General features: G+C 41.1%; 1 protein-coding gene and 1 pseudogene across 1 annotated transcript in view; one reads left to right on the forward strand and one right to left on the reverse strand.

Moving 5' to 3' along the window:
• Positions 1–21,875, reverse strand: part of WDFY2 (WD repeat and FYVE domain containing 2) — a 213,878-nt gene that overhangs the window by 46,463 nt on the left and 145,540 nt on the right. The window contains exon 5 of the mRNA XM_008152072.3: positions 6,889–7,039. Within this exon, the coding sequence (XP_008150294.2) occupies positions 6,889–7,039 (151 nt within the window). The remainder of the gene's footprint in view (positions 1–6,888; positions 7,040–21,875) is intronic.
• Positions 12,699–13,277, forward strand: LOC114235337 (60S ribosomal protein L9-like; annotated as a pseudogene).

Genomic DNA, 21,875 nt, shown 5'->3' on the forward strand with positions numbered 1-21,875 from the left:
TGGGCAAAATATATGAATAGTTCAAGAAAGGAAAATGTTGCTATGGAAAAAAAGCATTAACCTAGCAGGTCTGACTGCTATCCTTTGAAAGGTTGTCTAAAAGGCTGACATGGCATCTGGGAACTTGGATTTCAGGAGGGTTTCCGCCATTAACAGACAAGAGTGGCTAACTGTGCCTTAACTGCACAAATAATATGGTTCATGACGAACACCCACTTTCCTTATGGGAGTCTGAAAGTTTGGTACATGCCACGCAGAGGCTGCCTATGTGACCAGCCTCCAGTAAAAGTCCAAGGTGCTGAGTCTCTAGTGAGATTTCCTGGTTGATAATGCCTAGCAATAATCCTACCTCTAGAGATCTATCCAGAAATACACTGGCAAAAATACAAGACACATGACAGAGGCTACTCACTCTGTATTATGGTAACAACTGAAGTTTGAAAACAACCCAAAAGCCCATGAAACGGGGACTTATTAATTTAACTATGACATACCCATGCAGAGGGAGGAAAAAAAGACCTCCATAAGCAAACTGACATGGAGTAACTTTCAGGATATATTATTAAGTGGGGGGGAAAAAAAACAAGGTATGTAAGAGTTATATGCTTTACTACCTTTGTGTAAAAAAGGGAGAAAATATAAATACTACTATAAGTGTGTGCATACTCATACTTAGAAAAGAAAACCCTGGAAGGATAAATCAAGATCTAACAAAAATGGATGCTTATGGAGAAGGGAGAAACAAGTTGAGGGGACAGAAATGAGAGTGAGACTTCTCTCTTGTTATAGCATTTCCATTTTATAATCTTGTAATTCGTTTACACATTAAAAATATTTATAAAATTAAAAAATCCCCCAAATTGACAATAATGTAAAATGAATGAACCTAATTATCAAATTGGTGATATAACCACGTAGTTAACACAATTATTTCAAGTGACTTCAAAGCACAGCATTTCGACTGTGCATCTTTTGTAGAACATATTTAAGGACAATGAGAACTGCAAAGAAATCTAAAACCTCATCCAGTAGTTTTGTTATTATAATAAAACTATTATTTTGAAATAATACTATATGCTCTGATAATTTATTTTCTTTTTAAAAATACACATCCATATATTTTCTAGCTATCTCTAAATACTATTCCTCACTAAAAGAAGTGGCTGATTGCAGGAGAGGGATGGGAAGGTACAAGATGAACTTAAGACAGTTGTGCCAAAAAGCAAGGAAACAATCAGAAGCTATGGGGGTATAAAAAAGACACAGAGATGAATCATGTCTTATTGGCCTAACCCTAAATCCAAATCACTTATAAGTTTAGTTTCACTTTAGTTGAAAACTTTAATAACCTTCCCTCCCAGGCTCTTTACCTTGGTCCTCTCTCCTTTCATCTCCCAACATGCTCTATAGCTGGTAAGAGGGGGAAGGCAAAATCTTTTTCAATTTGAATTCAGTTAGTTACTGGGTAAACTTGATTGCTTTGTACAAAAGAAAAATGTCTATATAGGTTTCATGTTAGCAATGCTTTAAGAACTGGTGAAAGGTGTGGCCACACTGCTTCGTTTTAAGCTTTCTACCTTCTTTTCCTCCTACCTTCCCCTTTCCTCACATGCCATCAGTGAGAAGACCTGCCCCTCAGTCTTGTAAATGTATCTGAGAGGTAGGAGCAGAGCCACTGTCTCCACTAAAACTGAAATGGTAGACCTGTAATTGTGGGGAAACTATACACTCTTGTTACAGCCCTGCCACCCCTTGTCTGTGTATATATAATACTTTGTCCTTCATATGTAAAAGATCCAGTGTTAGAATTCTTTGGTGTAAATAAACATTTGGTTTTATTTATCAAGAAAAAAAAAAAGACACAGGAATCAATATGATGGGGCTCTTACTGGCCAAAGATGGGACAATAAGAGCATTAAAAAAAAAAGCAATTTATTGAAATATAATTAATATATTGTTTAAAAGACAAACAAAACCTAAGAGTTTATAAAAGATTTCCACTGGAGGTATCCATGGCACTAAATCTCTATCTGAAAATGAGCAACTAGAGAAATAATTAAGAATTTATGTTGCTTTTGCTGTGCTAATTGTGTTTCAGGATAACCAAATAGCCCTAGTTAAATGAGGTAAAGTTCTACTTTATAAAAGAATTCCAACTAATACATGTGCAAAAACAATAGGATTACAAAGTCACCATTTTGCGACATCAATGAAAGAACTAGTTCAGGCAAAGATCAGTAATTGAAACCATTACATGAAAAGCTAACGGGAAGGACTGACTGCTGTCACCATCTGAACTACTGATCAATCTTGGCCTCACTGGAAGGGCAAGAAGCCCACACTATGTGCTTCTGGTCGTGAAGCAACATGGAGCACAACACAATTACCAACTATACTTAAAAGTTGAATCTGAACTGAATCAAGATTTCAGAGGCAACTTTCAGTGTACAGAAAAATATGGGACATGGGTAGGCAAGTAGAGGAACAGGTTAAATGACAACATGAGGAAGCATAGATCAATTTAGTATATGGGACTGTCTACAGGAGAACTGATTCAGTACCTCCACAGTGGCATAAAAAAAAGGGAGGTGGAGTCACTGCTCTAGATTGAGACTGAGGAGATATGACAACCTGACCCTTGTCTGGACCCAATATAAAACAAAATCACTGCAAAAAGCCATTTTAGAAATAGTAAGTGACATTTTTAAAATGGATCGATTATTCAATAATATCAAGGAGTGATTATAAATTTTTAGCAGTAATATCATTATAATTATTGAAAGAAAATCCATAATTTTTAGAGGTGCACAATGAAGAATGTAAGGATGAAATGACATAAGGTCTAGAATATGCTTAAAAATACTCCAGCAAAAAGAGAGAGAAAGCAAAAAAGGATAGAAGAATTAACAGTGGATCTGAGTGATAAATATGTGGGTGTCCATTATATTATCTCTTTTCCGATATGGTACATATTTTGAAAATTTTCATATTAATACATTTTTTAAAATAGTGAAGGAAAACAGCATAACAAATTTTTCCAGCCTCAAGAACAAGGGAGAAAAGTTATATTCTCCAAACAAGTATATATATGTGAAACTCTATTATTATTTATATGAAACTAGAGGCCCAATGCACAAAATTCGTGCACGGGAGGGGGTCCCCTCAGCCTAGCCTGCACCCTCTCCAATCTGGGACATCCCTCTCACAATCCGGGACCACTGGCTCCTAACTACTCGCCTGCCTGCCTGCCTGCCTAATTGCCTCTAACCCCTCTTCCTGCCTGCCTGATGGCCCCTAACTGCCTCTGCCTGCCGACCTGATCGCCCCTACCTTGCCCCTCTGCTGGCCTGATTGACCCTAACTTGCTCCCTTGCAGACCTGATAGCCCCTAACTGCCTCTGCCTCAGCTCCCGGCCTAAGCTGCAGTCTGGCCTCCCTGTGCAGGAGGCAACCTGGAGGATCAGGGGAAGGCACCGCCCCCATTACCCCTCTGCTGCAACCACTGCCGGCCTGAAACTGGGCCCTTTGCAGCTGCACCTCGGCCCTTCACAGTCACCTGTGGCTGCCTGAGCCTGGGTCCTTCACAGCCGCACCTTGGCCCTCGCAGCCGCTGCGGCTTTGTCCAGAAGGACGTCCGGAAGGTCATCCAGAAGACTTTCGCCCTAATTAGCATATCACCCCTTTATTAGTATAGATAACCCTGGCTGGGGTGGTTCAATTTGTTGAGCATTTTCCCATGCACTGAAAGGTCTTGGGTTCAATCCCTGGTCCGGGGATGAGTACAGGAGGCAACGATCGATGTCTCACTCTCACATCAATGTTTCTCTCTCTTTCCACCCCCCTTCCTTTCTTTCTCTCTAAAGAATCAGTAAAAAAATAAATAAATAAATAAAGGCATGTCTTCAGGTGAGGATTAAAAAAAAGACTTATACAAAATAAGATCATTTATATTTATCTTGATTGATTATAAGAACAGAGATTTAAAAAAAGCCCAGTAGTCTTTACTATTGTAAATAATAAAACTTTCTTTAAAAAATATGAACTCAACAAAAGCTATTTGGAAGAGGGCTGAAATAAAATTATAGTACAACCTCAAAGCCAGAGTGATTGGCATTAAATATGACATGAGGAAATATGAAAACCAAGATAACCTTAATAGCTTTTCAGTACTCTTTCCTAGAACAGGAATAGATCTAAGAGACTACTTGGTGGAAAGACATTTCACTATGTAGGGTGACATCTTGAAAATATCTCCAACATGAACAGAATGTTAAAATGAAGAGTATCTGAACTATTTTGTGGAAAATGTGATTAAAAAAATGGCCAAATGACAGGACTGCCAGGTGAGGCTGGATAAAGTATTGACAAATTTACGGACTATGAAGTAGGGAGGGAAACGGTTCCATTTCCTAACTTCAACTGCCATGGGACTTCTGAGAAATAGTTCCATTTTACTGTATCCGGTTATGCAGAGAAGTAGCTAAAAGTTATCAAACTCAAATTCTATTCCTGGTTCTCAGGTAACAGTCATGTGACCTCGGAGAGTCACGTAAGCTATCTGAGCCTCTCTGAGCCTTTAGTTTCTACATTATGAAAGTTGAGAATTAGTTCTTTTTTTTTTTGTTTTTACTTTACCTTACTGTATTCCTGGTGAACAAAGTAACATTAAATAGAAACACTATATAAGCCCTCAGGGACTGCAAATGTAAATTATTCTTTTTCTATCCTTCTCTGCATTATTATTATTTAGAGCACTTAATATCTGAAGATTCAGATCTTTAGCCAACACAATCAAAGATTTTGAAGTTATTCAGAAAGAATTCAATTTGCAAACTGGTCATTCTCTGTCTTCCTTTATCCCTCTACTTCATTGCATATTTACTCTCCTTAAGAGGCCTAAAAGAAGAGAGACTCTGGCAAGGGCAGCGCTGTTATGCCATCAATGTGCAGCACTGGAAAATTATCAGGAATGATATGCTCCTAGGAGTAAGCTGGCTGGCACTGTGGCTCCAAAATTGGAGCTAGAGAGGCAGAGCTGGTGGAGGTAACGGAATCTTCTGCAAGGGTCTGTCTGTAGTACTGCAATTCCCTTCCACTTTAATAGCAAGATTAAACTGGATAGTCATGGATACTGGGAAATGAAGCCACAGGCTTTCATACACACACACACTTTGCTTGATAAAACCACATGGTTGTGGCCAAAGGAAACAGTCAAAAAACAAGGAACAAAGACTACCAAAGTCAAGTCAAGTTTAACTCTGTGTTTCTGTGTTTCATTTTCAAATAGTTTAAAAAGTAAACTAGCCCTGGCCGGTGTGGCGTGGTTGAGCATCATCCCGTGCACTGATTCCCAGTCAGGGTGCAGCTCAATCCCCAGTAGGGGGTGTGCAGGAGGCAGTGGATAGATGTTTCTCTTTCCCTTCCCCACCCTCTCTAAAATCAGTAAAAAACTTCTTAAGGGCAAGATCTTTATATTTCTCTACTCCTTGGCTTGGTTAGTGATATAGAAGAGAAATCACTAGGTGTGGCTAGTAATAGAGAAGCCAGCATATTAAGAACAAATTATTTGGTACCATTAGTTCTGTTCTCAAAAGAGTAATGCAGTATGATGGGGGAAAACAGCGGTCCAAGCAGAATTAGGTTCTAGCGGTGATTTTCCTACATCCTAGCTGGGTGGCCACACATAGGGCCCATGATGATTCCTGGGCTTCAGCTGACTCATCTGGGGAATGAGGCACTGGACTGGATGATCTCAGGCTCTTTCAGCTCTAACGCTATAAGAAATCTTTAATGTATTGGCAAGAGAATTCATGCCAATTCATTTACTTTAAAAAGTAAACTCTGGAATTTCTTTTATTAACAGGTGGTACCACCCTCTCAAAGATAAGTTGATTCTGCTCTTCATTTCTTATTGTCCTTACTTCTGGTCTTCTTGGTAATTTGCCACTTTACAACCTTCTATAAAAGCTATTCTTAATTTCTTCATCTTGCCCTTCTAGTGAGGAAAAAAAAGTGACATTACCCCATACACACAAAAATACAGCTACTGCAAAGAAACAGTAAAGTATTTCTTCAGACTGTTGAGAATTGCTGAATAAGCAAGTTTACAAATAAGGTGAAAATCTGAAAACAAGTCTTACTATTTCTTCCTACTTTGGCTGACAAGTGATCTGTTCCCACCTATTTTCTTACTTGCCAGAAGGTGAAGAGAGGTCTACGTCTTTTAAATCAAAGGCAGGGTTCTTTATTCCTTACAATGGTAGCATCATCCAAACTTATTAAGCCTGTGCTTGCTGGAGCCCAGATGTGAGGATTACTCAGCATTAGCAGGTGTTCACACTGAGCACATGGGTCCTGAGACTTGGGAGACAGAAATAATACCATTCTACATATCCTGAAAAGTCTTGGACCTGTAACAAAGATAGATACCAGCTGACCGACTCAAGTCCTGGCACGGTAGCCTCTCAAATATTTTTTAAATGAACAGGAATACTGTGGTTCTTCTGCCAGGCACCAAAGGGCATGTTCACAACCTTAGTATCTATGTGTAAATTACTTCTGTACAAAAATAAAGGACTGTATTTCAGTGATGGTTTTATCCCCATGTTCTGCAATTGCTTTTGACAGCTGAGACTCACAATCTGGGCTGTGTTCTACTAGATGTCGGGCTTTGGATCATAGTAGATCACAACCTACTTTAGGTGAACTAAGCTCACTTTACTCCTCCTACATGAGGATTTGTTCATTAGAAAAGTCTATGAGTATCTTAATCAGCAGGGTAAGTCAGCAAATAAAAAAACTTTCAAGTTGCACATCCCCCAAATTTTCTTGAAAGAAAGAAGTCAGCAGCTAAGTTCCCACCAAGGAATTTTCTCCAGCAAAGGATACTGCAGGCCCGAGGCCACAGCACTGGTGCGATAACCTCCCAGGCGTTGCCCACTCTCAGAGCAGTGCCAGGCAAATTGCTTGTCTTGTCCCGTGCTCAGCACCCATTCCAGCTCCAGGACAAACAGGATCATCGTCACTCTGCTCTGATGTGCTGAAAACCAAGAGGCAAGAAAACAACCCATAAAGTATCCTAAAGGAGGCTGTACAGCATGGCCCACAGAGATGCATTGTTCTCTTCTCCCCTCCCAGAACAAGTTAACACAGGTAGAAAAGAGGTTCTCAGCAGCAGTGAGGGCATGCCACTATAAAGGGGCACGTCCCCGTTCTTATATGATGAAGTCTGGCGTATAAATATACAACAAAGTTCTAGATCAACTGTCTGTAAGAAATCAAACACTTGGAATGGAGGGCAGAATTAGGCCCAAGTGCTAAATAAAAGTGAATGAAATATCCCTTATGTCAAAGTACATATATGTGATAATGAGAACATATTTCCCAGGGTTGCTCATACACAAGAGCAACAACATCATAGAATTATTGCATCAGACAACTTCAGAGTTAGAAGAAACCACTCATGTCATTTTCTCCATCTCCCTGGGGAACTGAGGCACAATACAGTTCAGTATTTTGGTCGGGGTCTAGTGGCTTCACAATTACCAAATAAAATCAGTAAAATATTTGCTTTCTTCTTAATATACAATCCCAGAGGGTAAGGAAGAGGGGTCTGTGGCCACTGAACAGAGCTGACGGGAATAAACGGAGATTAACATCCTGGAACCTGGGCCTGCTGGGTCCAGTCCGGTGAGTGAGAGTAGACTGATCACAGGTGTGATGCAATGACGGAGGAGACAGCAGTTCCCCATTTTGATCAGCTGCCCGTTTCTGTGTGTCTAACAAGTACCATGTACTTAAATATATTACCTCAGTTATAGTGACCCTGCAAGAGTGGGGGGCTGCCTCATCTTACAGACATTACTTAGCCTTGGAAAGATGGCCCTTTTAGATTGACTCCCGAACAATACACTCAGAACCAGAGTGAATACCCACAGGACAGTCATTTCACCAAATGCCTGATGTTTTAAAATTTGGTATTTGAAGCATGAGAACCTAAAGGGATACAAAAAAGGTATAGAAGCAATATCATGACTTCTCTACAGTAAATGTCTGCCTTTCAGAGTATAAGCCACAATCAAGATAAAACAACTTTAACTAAAAGAGTGACTTCCTGGAGAAACTCTGAAGATTTTGTCATGTCTGTGTCATCAGATGTCTAATTAAGTTCCACCAACAATGGGATAAAAGCACACTCTCTAATGCAGTGGTCGCCATCCTTTCAGAACGCATGGACCAGTGGTTGGCAACCGCTGCTCTAATGGGTCCAAGTGTACCTGCGTCTATTTTAGGCAAAACATGGCTCCCAGCACTTTGCCCCTTTTTCTCATGAAGGAACCTTTGACCTCCTATTTATTACTTTCTAAGTCCAAGGGGATACAGTGGCCCACAAGGTAAGGGGAGTTGGTGGGGCGGGGCGGGGGGAATGTTAGCCCTCTGAGCTGCCATCACGTGCCAGAGGAGAAAGAGGAGTTCAGTGATTTGTTCAAAGGTAGACAACCAATGAGTGACGAAGCTGGAATTAAAACCCTAGTCTCTCGGCCAAGTTGGTTTTCTTTCTCTGTGTCAGGCTATGACTCTGAAAAAGAAACAAAAAACAACCCCCCAAAATCAAACACATACTCTTTTTAGGGTGACAGAATTCTTTTATTCAAAAAGAAATCCTTTAAAGGTCCATACATATCATTAAGCTTCAGAAACCTGGGCTTGAAGCCTATACTTCTTGAATGGCAATGGTGAGAAAGGACAACTTTGCCTTGATCCTGATTTGAAGGGAAAGCACCTAGTTTCTCACAAGTAAGTATGATGTTAACTAAAGGTGTGCGTTTTTTTTTGTCCATGTCTCCTTATCAAGTTGAGGAAGTTCCCCTCTATTTGTAATTTGCTGAGAGTTTTTTTTTTAATTATGAATGGATGTCAGATTTTATCAAATCCTTTTTCTGCATCAGTTGATATGATCATATGATTTTTTCTTTTTTAGCCTTTTGATGGAATGGATTACACTAATTTTCAAATGCTGAACCAGCCTTGAATATCTGGAATAAATCCTACTCGGTCATGGTGTATAATTCTCTTTATATATTATTGAGTTTACTAGTATTTTTTTGAGGATTTTACATCTATGTTCTTGAGAGATACTGGGACTGTAGTCTTCCTTTCTTGCAATGTCTTTGGTTTTGGTATCACTGATTCATTTAAAAAATGTTTATTGAGATAAATTTCGCATAATATAGAATTAGCCATTTAAACTATTCAGTGGTCTGTAGTATAATATACAACATATATTAACTATATATTGTATAGTCATCATGAAAAATTTTCCAGAACATCACCCTCAGCCCTAAAATAAACTCATATCCTCAATTTCCCCTTCTCTCATACCTGGAAAACCATTAATTTACTTCCTGTCTCTATGGATTCTCATATTTTTTATTATTTCACTAGAGGGCCAGTGCACAAAATTTGTGCATGGGGGGGGGGGAGGCGGAGGGTGTGTCCCTCAGCCCAGCCTGCACCCTCTCCAATCTGGGACATCCCTCTCACAATCCAGGACTGCTGGCTTGCAACCGCTTGCCTGCCTGCCTGCCTGCCTGCCTGCCTGCCTGATTGCCCCGAACTGCTTCTGCCTGCCAGCCTGATCACCCCCTAACCACTCCCCTGCCAGCCTGATTGATGCCTAACTGCTCCCCTGCCAGCCTGATTGCCCCTAACTGCCCTCCTCTGTCAGCCTGGTTCCCCCCAACTGCCCTCCCCTGCAGGCCTGGTCCCCCCCAACTGCCCTCAACTGCAGGCCTGGGTCCCCCCCCCAACTGTCCTCCCCTGCAGGCCTGGTCACCCCCAACGGCCCTCCTCTGCCAGCCCAGTCACCCTCCCCTGCAGGCCTGATCGCCCCCAACTGCCCTCCCCTGCCGGCCATCTTGTGGCAGCCATCTTGTGTCCACATGGGGGCAGCCATCTTTGACCACATGGGGGTGGCCATCTTGTGTGTTGGAGTGATGGTCAATTTGCATATTACTCTTTTATTAGATAGGATATAAATATAATCAGACAATATATGATCTTTTGTGTTTAGTTTCTTTCTATTAGCATGGTTTCAAGTCCATCCATATTATAGCATGTATCAGTACTTCATTCCTATTTTTATGGCCAAATAATAATTCATTGTATCAATATACCATATTTTATTTTTCCATTCACCACTGATGAAAATTTAGGCTATTTTCACTTTTTGGCTATTATGAATAATGTTGCTACGAATATTTGTGTACAAGTTTTTGTGTGAATACATGCTTTCAATTCTCGTAAGTATACAGGAGTGGGCAAAAGTAGTTTACAGCTGTAAGTACATGAAACTGAGTTTATTCTTGTATTATTACTTATTAATCCTGTATTATTTATTATGAACTATAAACCTACTTTTGCCAACCCCTGTATAACTAGGAGTATAAATACTATGTTACAAGGTGACTCTATGTTTAACTCTTTCAGAAACTGACAAACTATTTACCAAAGTGGCTACACCATTTTACATTCCCACCAGCAGTGTATAAGGGTCTCAATTTTTCCACATCTTTGTCAACACTAGTTCCCCCTCCACCTTTTTTGAGAGGAATTAATATTTATGAACCGATGAACTATGTTTCAGATATTGTACTAAGAAATTTTATATATGCAATCTCTTTTTTATTGTGGTAAAATAAAACATATAATTTACCATTTTAACCATTTTTAAGTGTACCATGCTGTGGCATTAAATACATTTACATTATTGTATAATCATTACCACCATCTACTCTCCAGAACTTTCTCATATTCCCAAATAGAAACTCTGTACCCATTAAGCACTAATTCCCCATTTACCTTCCCCCAGCCCCTGGCAACCACCATTCTACTTCCTGCCTTTACAAGTCTGACTACTCTAGGTACCTCATATAAGTTGTATCATACCATATTTGTCTTTTTGTGACTGGCTTATTTCACTTAACATATGTCTTCAAGGTTCATCCATGTTGTAGTGCATGTCAAAATTCCTTTATATGCATATAGCACATTTTCTTCCACCATTTGGATATTATGAATAATGCTGCTATGCACGTGGGTATACAAATACCTGTTTGAGTTCCTGTTTTCATTTCTTTGGGTGTAAACCTGGGAAAACCTCACTTGGCTGTGATGTACTATCCTTTTTATATATAGCTGAATTTGATTTGCTAATGTTTTGGTTAGATTTCTTACATCTATTTTCATGGGGGATGTTGGTCTGCAGATTTTTTTTCTTAAACTGTCTCTGTCTAGTTTTAGTATCAGTTAATGCTGAATTCATAAAATGAGTTAAAAACTTTTATTTCTTCAATTTCTCAGAGTTTGTATTGTTTTTTCCTTGTTTGGCAAAATTCACCAGTAAAGCCATCTGGGCCAGGAGTTTACCTTGTGGGAAGATTTTAATCATAGAGTTAATTTCTTTACTAGATATAGGACTATTAGGATTATCTATTTCTTCTTGAGTGACTGTAGCAGTTTGTACTTTCAAAGATTTGTTCATTTCATGTAAGTTGTAATATTTATTAGCATAAAGTTGTTCATAATATTCCTTATTTTCCTTTAAATATCTCTAGAATCCTATATAATAAAGAGGTAATATGCAAATTGACCATCATACCCTTGCACAAGATGGCCGCCCCCATGTGGTCACAAGATGGCCGCCCCCATGTAGTCAAAAGATGGCTGCCCCATATTGTCACAAGATTGTCACGCCCATGTCATCATAAGATGGCCACCCCTATGTCATCACAAGATGGCTGCCACAAGATGGCCAGCAGGGGAGGGCAGTAAGGGGTGACCAGGCCAGTAGGGCAGGGCAGTTGGGGGTGACCAAGTCCGCAGGGGAGGGCAGTTGGGGGGGACCAGGCCTGCAGGGGAGGGCAGTAAGGGGTGACCAGGCTGACAGGGGAGGGCAGTTAGGGGTGACTGGGCCAGCAGAGGGGGGCAACCGGGCTGACAGGGGAGGGCAGTTGGGGGTGATCAGGATGGCAGGGAAGGGCAGTTAGAGGTGACTGGGCTGGCAGGGGAGGGCAGTTGGGGGGAACTGGGCCTGCAGAGGAGGGCAGTTGGGGGCAACCAGTCTGGCAGGGGAGGGCAATTAGGGGTGAACAGGCCTTCAGGGGAGGGCAGTTAGGGGCGACCAGGCCAGCAGGGGAGGGCAGTTGGGGGCAACTGGGCCAGTAGGGGATGGCAGTTGGGGGCAACCGAGCCGGCAGGGGAGGACAGTTGGGGACGATCGGGCCGGTAGGGGAGGGCAGTTGGGGGCAATCGGGCCGGCGAGGGAGCAGTTAGGTGTCGATCAGGCTGGCAGGGGAGTGGTTAGGGAGTGATCAGGCTGACAGGCATAAACAATTAGGGGCAATCAGGCAGGGAGGCAGGTGAGCAGTTGGGAGCCAGCAGTCCCGGATTGTGAGAGGGATGTCCGACTGCCGGTTTAGGCCCAATCCCTGTTGGGTCCCAGATTGGAGAGGGTGCAGGCTGGGCTGAGGGATACCCCCCTTCCAGTGCATGAATTTTGTGCACCAGGCCTCTAGTCTATAATAATATCACTTCTCTCATTCCTAATATTGGTATTTTGCATTGTCTCTGGTAAGTCTGACTAGAGACTTATCATTTTTATTGATCTTCTCAAAACATAAACACAGCTTAGCTTTGCCTCATCTTCTGCGAGGATGAAAACCATTCTCAGCAATCCAACTGTCTGCATTTCAGAAAATGTCACTATCACTCTGAAGGGATGCAGTTACTGTGAAGGGCCCCAGAGGCACCCTGTGGAGGGACTTCAATCACATCAATGTAGAACTCAGTCTCCTTGGAAGGAAAAAGAAGAGGCTCCGGATTGACAAATGGTGGGCAAACAGAAAGGAACTGGCCACCATTTACACTATCTGCAGTCATGGACAGAACATGATCATGGGCTTCCGTTACAAGATGAGGTCTGTGTATGCTCACTTCCCCATCAACATTGTTATTCAGGAGAATGGTTCTCTTGTTGAAATAAGAAATTCCTTGGGTGAAAAATATAACCACAGGGTTCAGATGAGGTCAGGCATTGCTTGGTCAATCTCTCAAGCCCAGAAAGATGAGTTAATACTTGAAGGAACAACACTTAATTTGTATGAAATTCAGCTGCTTTGATTGAGCAAGCTTCAACAGTTAAAAACGAGGATATCAGAAAAATTTTGGATGATATGTACATTTCTGAAAAAGGAACAGTTCAGCAGGCTGATGAATAAGATCTAAGTTGTCCAGCTATAGCACCAGCAAGATGCCGAATGATTCCTTAGACTTATTTGTGACATATATATTTTGTTAATCCTCACTGCAGGATATTTTTCTATTGATTTTTAGAGAGAGTGGAAGGGAGGGACAGAGAGAGGAAGAGAGAGGGAGAGGAGAGGAGAGGAGAGGTGAGGAGAGGAGAGGAGAGGAGAGGAGAGGAGAGGAGAGGAGAGGAGAGGAGAGGAGAGGAGAGGAGAGGAGAGGAGAGGAGAGGAGACATTGATGTGAGAGAGACACATCAATTGGCTGCCTCCTGCACACACCCAAAAGGGACTGGGTATTAAAACTGCAACCCAGGGATGCTCCCTTGATCAGGAATCAAATGCTTCGGAGCCTGGGCTGACACTCTAACCACTGAGCCAGGGCTATTATGGTATTTTAAAGATACAATAAAAGCCATGTATTGATTTGAGAAAACAAAAATCAGACAAACAAAAAACCCCACAGCTTTTGGTGTCATTGACTTTTCTCTATTTTCTGCCTTCTATTTCATGAACTTCTGATATGATCTCTCTTCTGCTTCAGCTTAGGTTTCCTTTTTTTCTCTTTCTGGTTTCTTGATGTAGAAGCTGAGGTCTCTGCTTTGAGACCCTCTTCTCTTCTAACATGGGTGTTTTATGCTATAAATTTCTCCTTTAGCAGCATCCCATGAATTCTGATACATTGTGTTTTCATATTCACTCAGTAAAAAATACTTTCTGATTTCTCTTATGATTTTTTTCTGTAGCCCATGGATTATTTAGATGTGGGTTATTAGCTTCCTTGGTATTTGGGGATTTTCCAGAGATCTATTATTGACTCTACTTTAATTCCATTTTGATCAAAGAACATACCCTGCAAGGCTTGAAGTCTTCCAAATTTATTGAGACTTGTCTTATGGCCCAGAATATGGCCTACCTTGAAATGTTCTATGCACATTTGAAAAGAATGTATATTTTGTTTCAGTTAAATGGGATGTTCTACAGATGTCAATGAAAACATTGATGTGTTGTTCAAGTCTTCTATAACTTATTGATTTCCTGCATGTTTATTCTATCAATTATTGCTATGTTCAATAAATTATTTAGAAGTATTAAAGTTTGACTATAATTATGAATGTGCCTATTTTTCCTCCTAAAGTTATATCAGTTTTTAAAAATATTTTTATTATCTATCTATCTATCTATCTATCTATTTATTAACTTATTATTTTTATTGATTTCAGAGAGGAAGGGAGAGGAAGAGAATGATAGAAGCATCAATGATGAGAGAGAACCATTGATCAGCTGTCTCCTGCACACCCCCTACTGGGGATTGAGCCCGCTACCTGAGCAAGTGCTTCTGACCGGAATTGAACCCAGGACCCTTTAGTCCGCAGGCCAATGCTATATCCACTGAGCCAAACCGGCTAGGGCTATATCAGGTTTTACTTTAAAAATTCAAAGCTATGTTAATTGGGTGCATAAACATTTAGGATTGTTAAGCCCTCCTGAGGGATTGAGCACTTTATCATTATGAAATGATCTTCTTTATCTCTGGTAGTATTCGTTGCTCTGAAATCTACTTTGACTAATACTAACAGAGCTGCTCCACTCCAGATTTCTTTTGATTATTGTTTTTTTTTTATTTTTTTAATATATTTTATTGATTTTTTACAGAGAGGAAGGGAGAGGGATAGAGAGCTAGAAACATCGATGAGAGAGAATCATCGACCAGCTGCCTCCTGCACACCCCCTACCAGGGATGTGCCCGCAGCCAATGTACATGCCCTTGACCGGAATCAAACCTGGGACCTTTCAGTCCGCAGACCGACGCTCTATCCATTGAGCCAAACCGGTTTCGGCTCTTTTGATTATTGTTTGCATGGTTTATCTTCTTCCATCATTTTACTTTTAACTTATTTGTTATTATAGCTCAAGTGCATTTCTTGTAGGTAGTTTATATTTGGGTCTCCCTTTTTTACAATATCTGATGGCCTCTGCCTTTTAATTGGCTTTAGTCCATACACATTTAATGTGATTACTGATAACTTGTTAGGTTTCAATTTATCATCTTACTACTAGTTTTCTATTTTCCCATCTGTTCTTTCCCCCTTTTCCCTCTTACTGTTTTTTTCCATGAGTAACTGAGAATTATCATATGATTCTGTTTTATTTCTTTAGTTGGCTTAGTAGTTCTAACATCTTGATTTATTTTATTGGTTGTGTTAGAATTAGTAGTATATATCTTTAACTTACAGTCTTCCTTCAAGTGATATTATATCACTTTATGTATAGCATAAGAACCTGACAATAGTATACTTCCATTTCTCTCTACCTCTTGGCATTTATACTATTACTAGCGTTCCCGTTGCAGGAAAAATCCTGCAATAGGATTTCCTGCTGCACTCTTGTCACCCGCCCCGTCTTCTCCAGCCCGCCTGCTTTTCCCTTCGCCCCCGGCCCTGACTTCGTTCCTCCCTTCTCCTCCCTCCCCCCGCCCCTCCCGGCTTGCTTGCTTCTTAGAAGCTTTACTCCCTTCTGCAGCTCTTGGCTTCTTTCGACACTGTCTTGATATGCAAAATAGCTGCCATCTTTGTTGGGGTAATTTGCATACTCACCCTGATTGGCTGATGGGCGTGGCTTGGCTGGTGGGCGTGGTTTAGGTGTAGTGAAGGTGTGGTCAATTTGCATATTTGTCTATTATTAGATTAGATTGTCATACATATAAATTTTATATATATATAGTGTTATGAACATCATGCTACTTTGTCATTATTTTTAAACAGCCAGTTGTCTTTTAAAGAAATTTAAATAATAATAAAAAAAGATCATCTATAGTTGACTCTTAAGCAAATGGGTTTGAACTGCATGGTTCACTTATATAATATATATGTGGAATTTTTTCAATAAATACAGTCAGCCCTCCGTATCCATGGGTTTTATTTACATCTATGGAGTCAACCAGCCACTAGTCAAAACAATATTTTTGATCTGCAAACTGTATTCATTGTTCTATCCCATTTTATATAAGGGACTTGAGCACCTGCAGATTTTGGTATCATTTTGGTATCTGGTAAGTCCTGCAATCAATACTCCTGTGAATATCTAGGGTTGACTGCAGTTCTTATGAAATTCTTATCATGTTTGGTGCTCTTTCTTCATTCTTTTGTGCAGATCCTTATTTTCCTTTGACATCACTTCCTTTTTTCCTGAAGGATTTCCTTTAACATTTCTTTCAGTGTAGGTCAATGAATGACAAATGCTTTCAGAGTTTGTATGTCTGGAAAAATTTTTATTTCACTTCTATTTTCGAAGATACTTATACCAGGTCTAGAATTCTATGTTGGCAATTTTGTTTTTCAGTACTTTAAAGATGTTGTTCCACCGATATCAAATCTATCTACCATTTCACGAATTTACTCTGTGTCTAGTCTACCCACTAATTTTTTTTTATATATAAAAGTTCTACCTATTTTTTTATAGGCTTATAATTTCCTTCTGGTTTCTCCATCTTCTCTGATTTTTAAAAATCTTTTAAAAGATGAAATGGTCTCCTTCAGATTGTTGATCATTATTTAAGACTAGAGGCCTGGTACATAAAATTTTGTGCAATGGGGGGGGGGGTGTCCCCTCAGCTTGGCCTGTGCCCTATCACAGTCTGGGAGCCCTTGGGGAATGTCCGACTGACAGCTTAGGCCCGCGTGAGGAGCGGGCCTAAGCCACAGTCGGACATCCTTAGTGCTGCCGCAGAGGCGGGAGAGGCTCCCGCTCGCCAGCTGTCAGCCTAGCTTGTGGCTGAGAGGAGCTCCCCCTGTGGGAGCGCACTGACCACCAGGGGGCAGCTCCTACATTAAGCGTCTGCCCCCTGGTGGTCAGTGTGCATCATCAAGACCGGTTGTTCCAGTGACTGGTTGTTCCGTTGTTCAGTCAATTTGCATATTACCCTTTTATTATATAAGATTCTTGGCACATTTTTATGTTAAATTTTTAATTTGGAGCTCCCAGCACCACATGATTGCTTTAAATTTGTACTCTAAATGCAAAAACATTTTATAAAGTTACATATAACAGTGTCTTAATTTATGGTAATAATTTGACATACAGTCAAACCTCAGTTCTCAAACATATCCCATCTTGAACAATTCAGTTCTCGACCAAGTTGTTCACAGAAAAAATGTCTGGTTGTTGAACCATGCTTCAGTTATTGACCTGACAACCCTTTCAGTTGTGCTGACACATCAGCATGACAAAAAGTATTTCTCAGTCCACAAAGGAGAGAATTCCAGAATAAGTTTATCTACAGAGTCAGTTTACCTCCTGTTGTTAACATTTCAGAAAGTTGTGCTGTGAATATTTTTGTGGGTTTTTTTTTTTTTTGCTTTTGTTGCTGGTGAAATGGACAATTAGCACAATTTTAAAACATAAAGAGGCCATCAAGATGCTAATGTTGCTAAGGGTGTGAAAGAAACAGTGATCACAGGCGATTGAAGAGATAGAAAAACTGCTGTTGATTTGGATAAATGAAAAGCAGTTAGGTGACAGCATTTTAAAGGCAATGATATGTGAAAAAACAAAGATGCTGCATACTGACCTCCTGAAAGATACCCCTGGAATGAATGCTGAAAATGATTCCTTTAAGGCTACAAGGAATTAAACAAAAGAAGTGCTTGTTTATAGATTAAACAGTACATTGGATATGTACTGTATATAAAAAAGGTTAAAACAAGGAATCATGTGGGGGTCTGGAACAAATTAATTCAATTTACATTATTTCTAATGGGGAAAAATGATTCAGTTTTCGAACAAATCACTTCTTGAACAGCCTTCTGGAACGAATTAAAGTTGAGAACTGAGGTTCCACTGTACAAATATATTGTGAAATAATTACCACACTAAATTTAGTTAACATTTATCACCTCACATAATTACACTTTTTTTTTCTTATAAGAACTTTTAAGATCAGAAGTTTTTTACCTTAAAAGTTGAAATTTTGATTTTTCATGGGAGACTTTCCTCTATCCAGATTTGAGATGAGGAATAAATTTCCCTGTAGTTTTCTAAGCCAATATCAGAAGGGTTTTGTTCCTCTCAATTTCATGGGGTTATTTCCTTTTATGGATTTCAGCTTTATGTGAAAATCTCAGTTACAATTTTCTATCTCACTCAGGCCCTAGGCTTCATCTCTTGTCCCTCACTGAACATTCATACAAAAGCTTCAAGAAATTTGGGGCTCTTTTAATCTCCCCAGGGCACCTGCAATGTCAGGTCATATGTGTATCACTCTGACCTTCGTGTTTTCTCTGTGCTTCTGGAACATGGAAATATTCCTTTTGTTTATCTCATGAGCAGTGCACTAAAAAGAGCAACAAGCCCTTGCCGGTTTGCCTTAGTGGTTTGAGTGTTGGCCCTCTGACTTAAGGGTTCCCGGTTAAATTCCAATCAAGGGCATGTACTTTGATTGCAGGCTTGATCCCCAGGCCCCGTCTGGGCATGTGTGGGAGGCAACCAATGGATGTGTTTCTCTAACATCTATGTTTATCTCTGTGTCTCCCTCCCTTCTACTCTGTCTAAAAATTAATGGAAAAAATATCCCTGGGTGAGGATTAACTAAAGGAAAAAAAAAGCGCAACAAAAAGTGTCATTTTACCATTTCTCTAGGTGTTTATGATGAAAGGGTCTCTTCAGTGATCTAGTTGTCAATTTTTTATAACCCCTTGTAAACAAAATGAAAATAAATAAGCTATCTTTTGATATAGTTAGGTGTATATAAAACAAGTTGGATATAAGAGATCCAAAGAATAATGACATATGAAGAGTGGTTTTTAGTGATATGCTCATCATTTGTGCATCTTTGGGGCTAATCACTATTTTTAACAAAGACTTAGGGATGATATATTTTATGATTATATGTTTAGAAAAATACAAAACTAAGTGGGAGTTAAATGACAACCAGGATTTCAAAATATCTTGATAAGCTAAGAGATGGACTAAACAAAACGAGATGAATAACAGAATGTGAAGTCAAGCATTTAAGCTAAAAACAATAAAAAAATAACAAAATCCCCACAGGAAACAGCTTCAAAAGTATAGGGGATGCAGCATGATAACAACTCAAGTAGAACTGTTGAGGGGATGACTTGATTGCTTCACATGAGCTCACAGTGTAAAGTGGCTGCTACCCTTGATATTAGAAGAACAATGCCCAGGAGAGGAAGGAAATATGATTTTGTACTTATCACATTATATGTGTGTATTAGTTATCTACTATGCAACAAATTATACCCAGAACTTAGTGGCTTAAAACAGTAAACATTTGTCATTTCAGGAGAATTTCTGTGAATCACAAATCTTGGTGTCTCTGCTGAAAAGTCTCTCACAGAATGGAATCAAGGTGTGGGCTGTGCTCTCATCTGAAAGCCTGATAAAAGGAGGAGCTGATTTTAAGCCCTCTCACACAGCTGTTGACATGACTATGTTCCTCATAGGCTGATAAACTGAGGGCTTCAGTTCCTTACTGACTGTTGACATGGCCTCCACTCAGTTCCTTACCACCTGGGCTTCTCCTCAAAGCAGCTCACAACATGCCAGCTGGCTTCCATCAGAACAGGAAAGCAAGAGAGCAGCAGAGGACAAGCAAGATGGAAGCCCCAGTTTTTTTATAATCTAATCTCAGAAATAATATTCAATTCTTGCTGTATTTTAGATCCAGCCTACACTCAAGGAGAGGGGCATGAATACCATGAGGCAAAAATCATTAGGAGACATCTTAGAGACTGCATACCACAATGTGTCACTTTTTAAAAAATGGTCCCAATAGTACATCATGATTTGTGGCCAAAATAATAATTAAAAAATTTTAAAGAACAAAAACTCAGGTCATGTAAAGAAAAATATAAATTGCTTTGGCTAGAAAAAGAGAAGGAAAAAAGGAGAGGCGTTGGAATTTTCATTGCTCTTTTAAGAGAGAGTATACTTAGTTTTTGTAGCTCTAATAGGCTGAGAAAAGACCAATAGGGGAATATTCTAGCACTTATCACTTAACATTATTATTTTTATAGGACTTTATTTGAGCCAAACTGACAACATATGCCAGGGAGCAAGATCTCAAATGTTCCCTTATGTCACATAACATTTTAATGGTCAGTTTACCTGTTTGTATCTTCCACATGATTATAAACTACTAGTGGCCCGGTGCATGAAATTCATGCACGGAGGGGTGGGGGGTTCCCTCAGTCCAGCCTGCACCCTCTTCAATCGGGGGCCCCTGTGGGATCGGGCCTAAACTGGCAGTTGGACATCCCTCTTGCAATCTGAGACCGCTAGCTCCTAACTGCTCATCTGCCTGCCTGCCTGCCTGATCTCCCCTAACTGCCTCTGCCGGCCTGCCTGATCGCCCCAACCTCTCTGTCTGCTTGCCTGATTGCCCCTAACTGTCCTCCCCTGACAGCCTGATATCGCTCCCAACTGCTCTCCCTTGCTGGCCTGATCTCACCCCAACTGCCTCTGCCTGCCCAATCACCCCTAACTGCCCTCCCCTCTGGCCTGATCTCATGCCCAACTGCCCTCCCCTGCCAGCCTGATCTAGCCCCCAACTGCCCTCCCCTGCCAACCTGGTTGCCCCCACCTGCCCTCCCCTGCTGGCCTGATTTCGCCCCCAATGGCTCTCCCCTGCCAGCCTGATCTTGCCCCCAACTGCCCTCCCCTGCCGACCTAGTTTTCTCCAATTGCCTTCCCCTGCCGGCCTGATCTCGCCTCCTGCCGGCCTGATCTCACCCCCAACTGCCCTTCCTTGCCAGCCTGATTGCCTCTAATTGCCTTTCCTGCCTGATCACCCCTAACTGCCCTCCCCTGCCAGCCTGATCTTGCCCCCTGCCGGCCTGATCTCACCCCCAACTGCCCTCCCCTGCCAGCCTGATCTCGCCTCCAACTTAAAACAGTAAACATTTGTCATTTCAGGAGAATTTCTGCCCTCCCCTGCAGGCCTGATCTCACCCCCATCTGCCCTCCTTTGCCGGCCAATTTGGTTCTGATTGGTCAGTTTCTGTGCCAGTCAGCGTCAAAAGCTCTGCCTCCTAGGCAACCATTGGCTCCTCACAGTTGACCCAGATTTGGTTCTGATTGGTCAGTTTCTATGCCAGTCAGCATCTCTGGTCCTATGAATGGGGCCTGATCAGAAAGGTGGGGCTGATCAGCAGCCCTGGTGGAGGCCTGGAGAGAAATGGAGGCGCGGCTGCTGGCCCGGCCTGGAGAGAAAGAGAGAGGCAAGTGCTGATCAACAGCTGCCACAGAGGCTATGGATCAGACCCTGCTTCTCTCTTCAGGCCTCTCTCCGGGCCTGCTTTCTCAGCCCCCTCAGCAGTCAGCGCTGGGTCACCACGCCTGCTGCCATTGCAGTCAGTGCTGGGTCGCCACAGCAACCCAGCGCTGACTGCAGGACTGACTTCCAGTTGGTCAAGCCTCCGGTCGTGATGGACCCTGGGTTTTTATATATTAGGATTATAGGCAGATAGTACATATGTCTTATTCACTATTATAATCCTCAGTTATTGGAACAATGACTGGTACTCAATAAATACTTGACAAGTGATCAAC

Source organism: Eptesicus fuscus, chromosome 8, assembly GCF_027574615.1.
Source record: "Eptesicus fuscus isolate TK198812 chromosome 8, DD_ASM_mEF_20220401, whole genome shotgun sequence".
Classification (NCBI taxonomy): domain Eukaryota; kingdom Metazoa; phylum Chordata; class Mammalia; order Chiroptera; family Vespertilionidae; genus Eptesicus; species Eptesicus fuscus.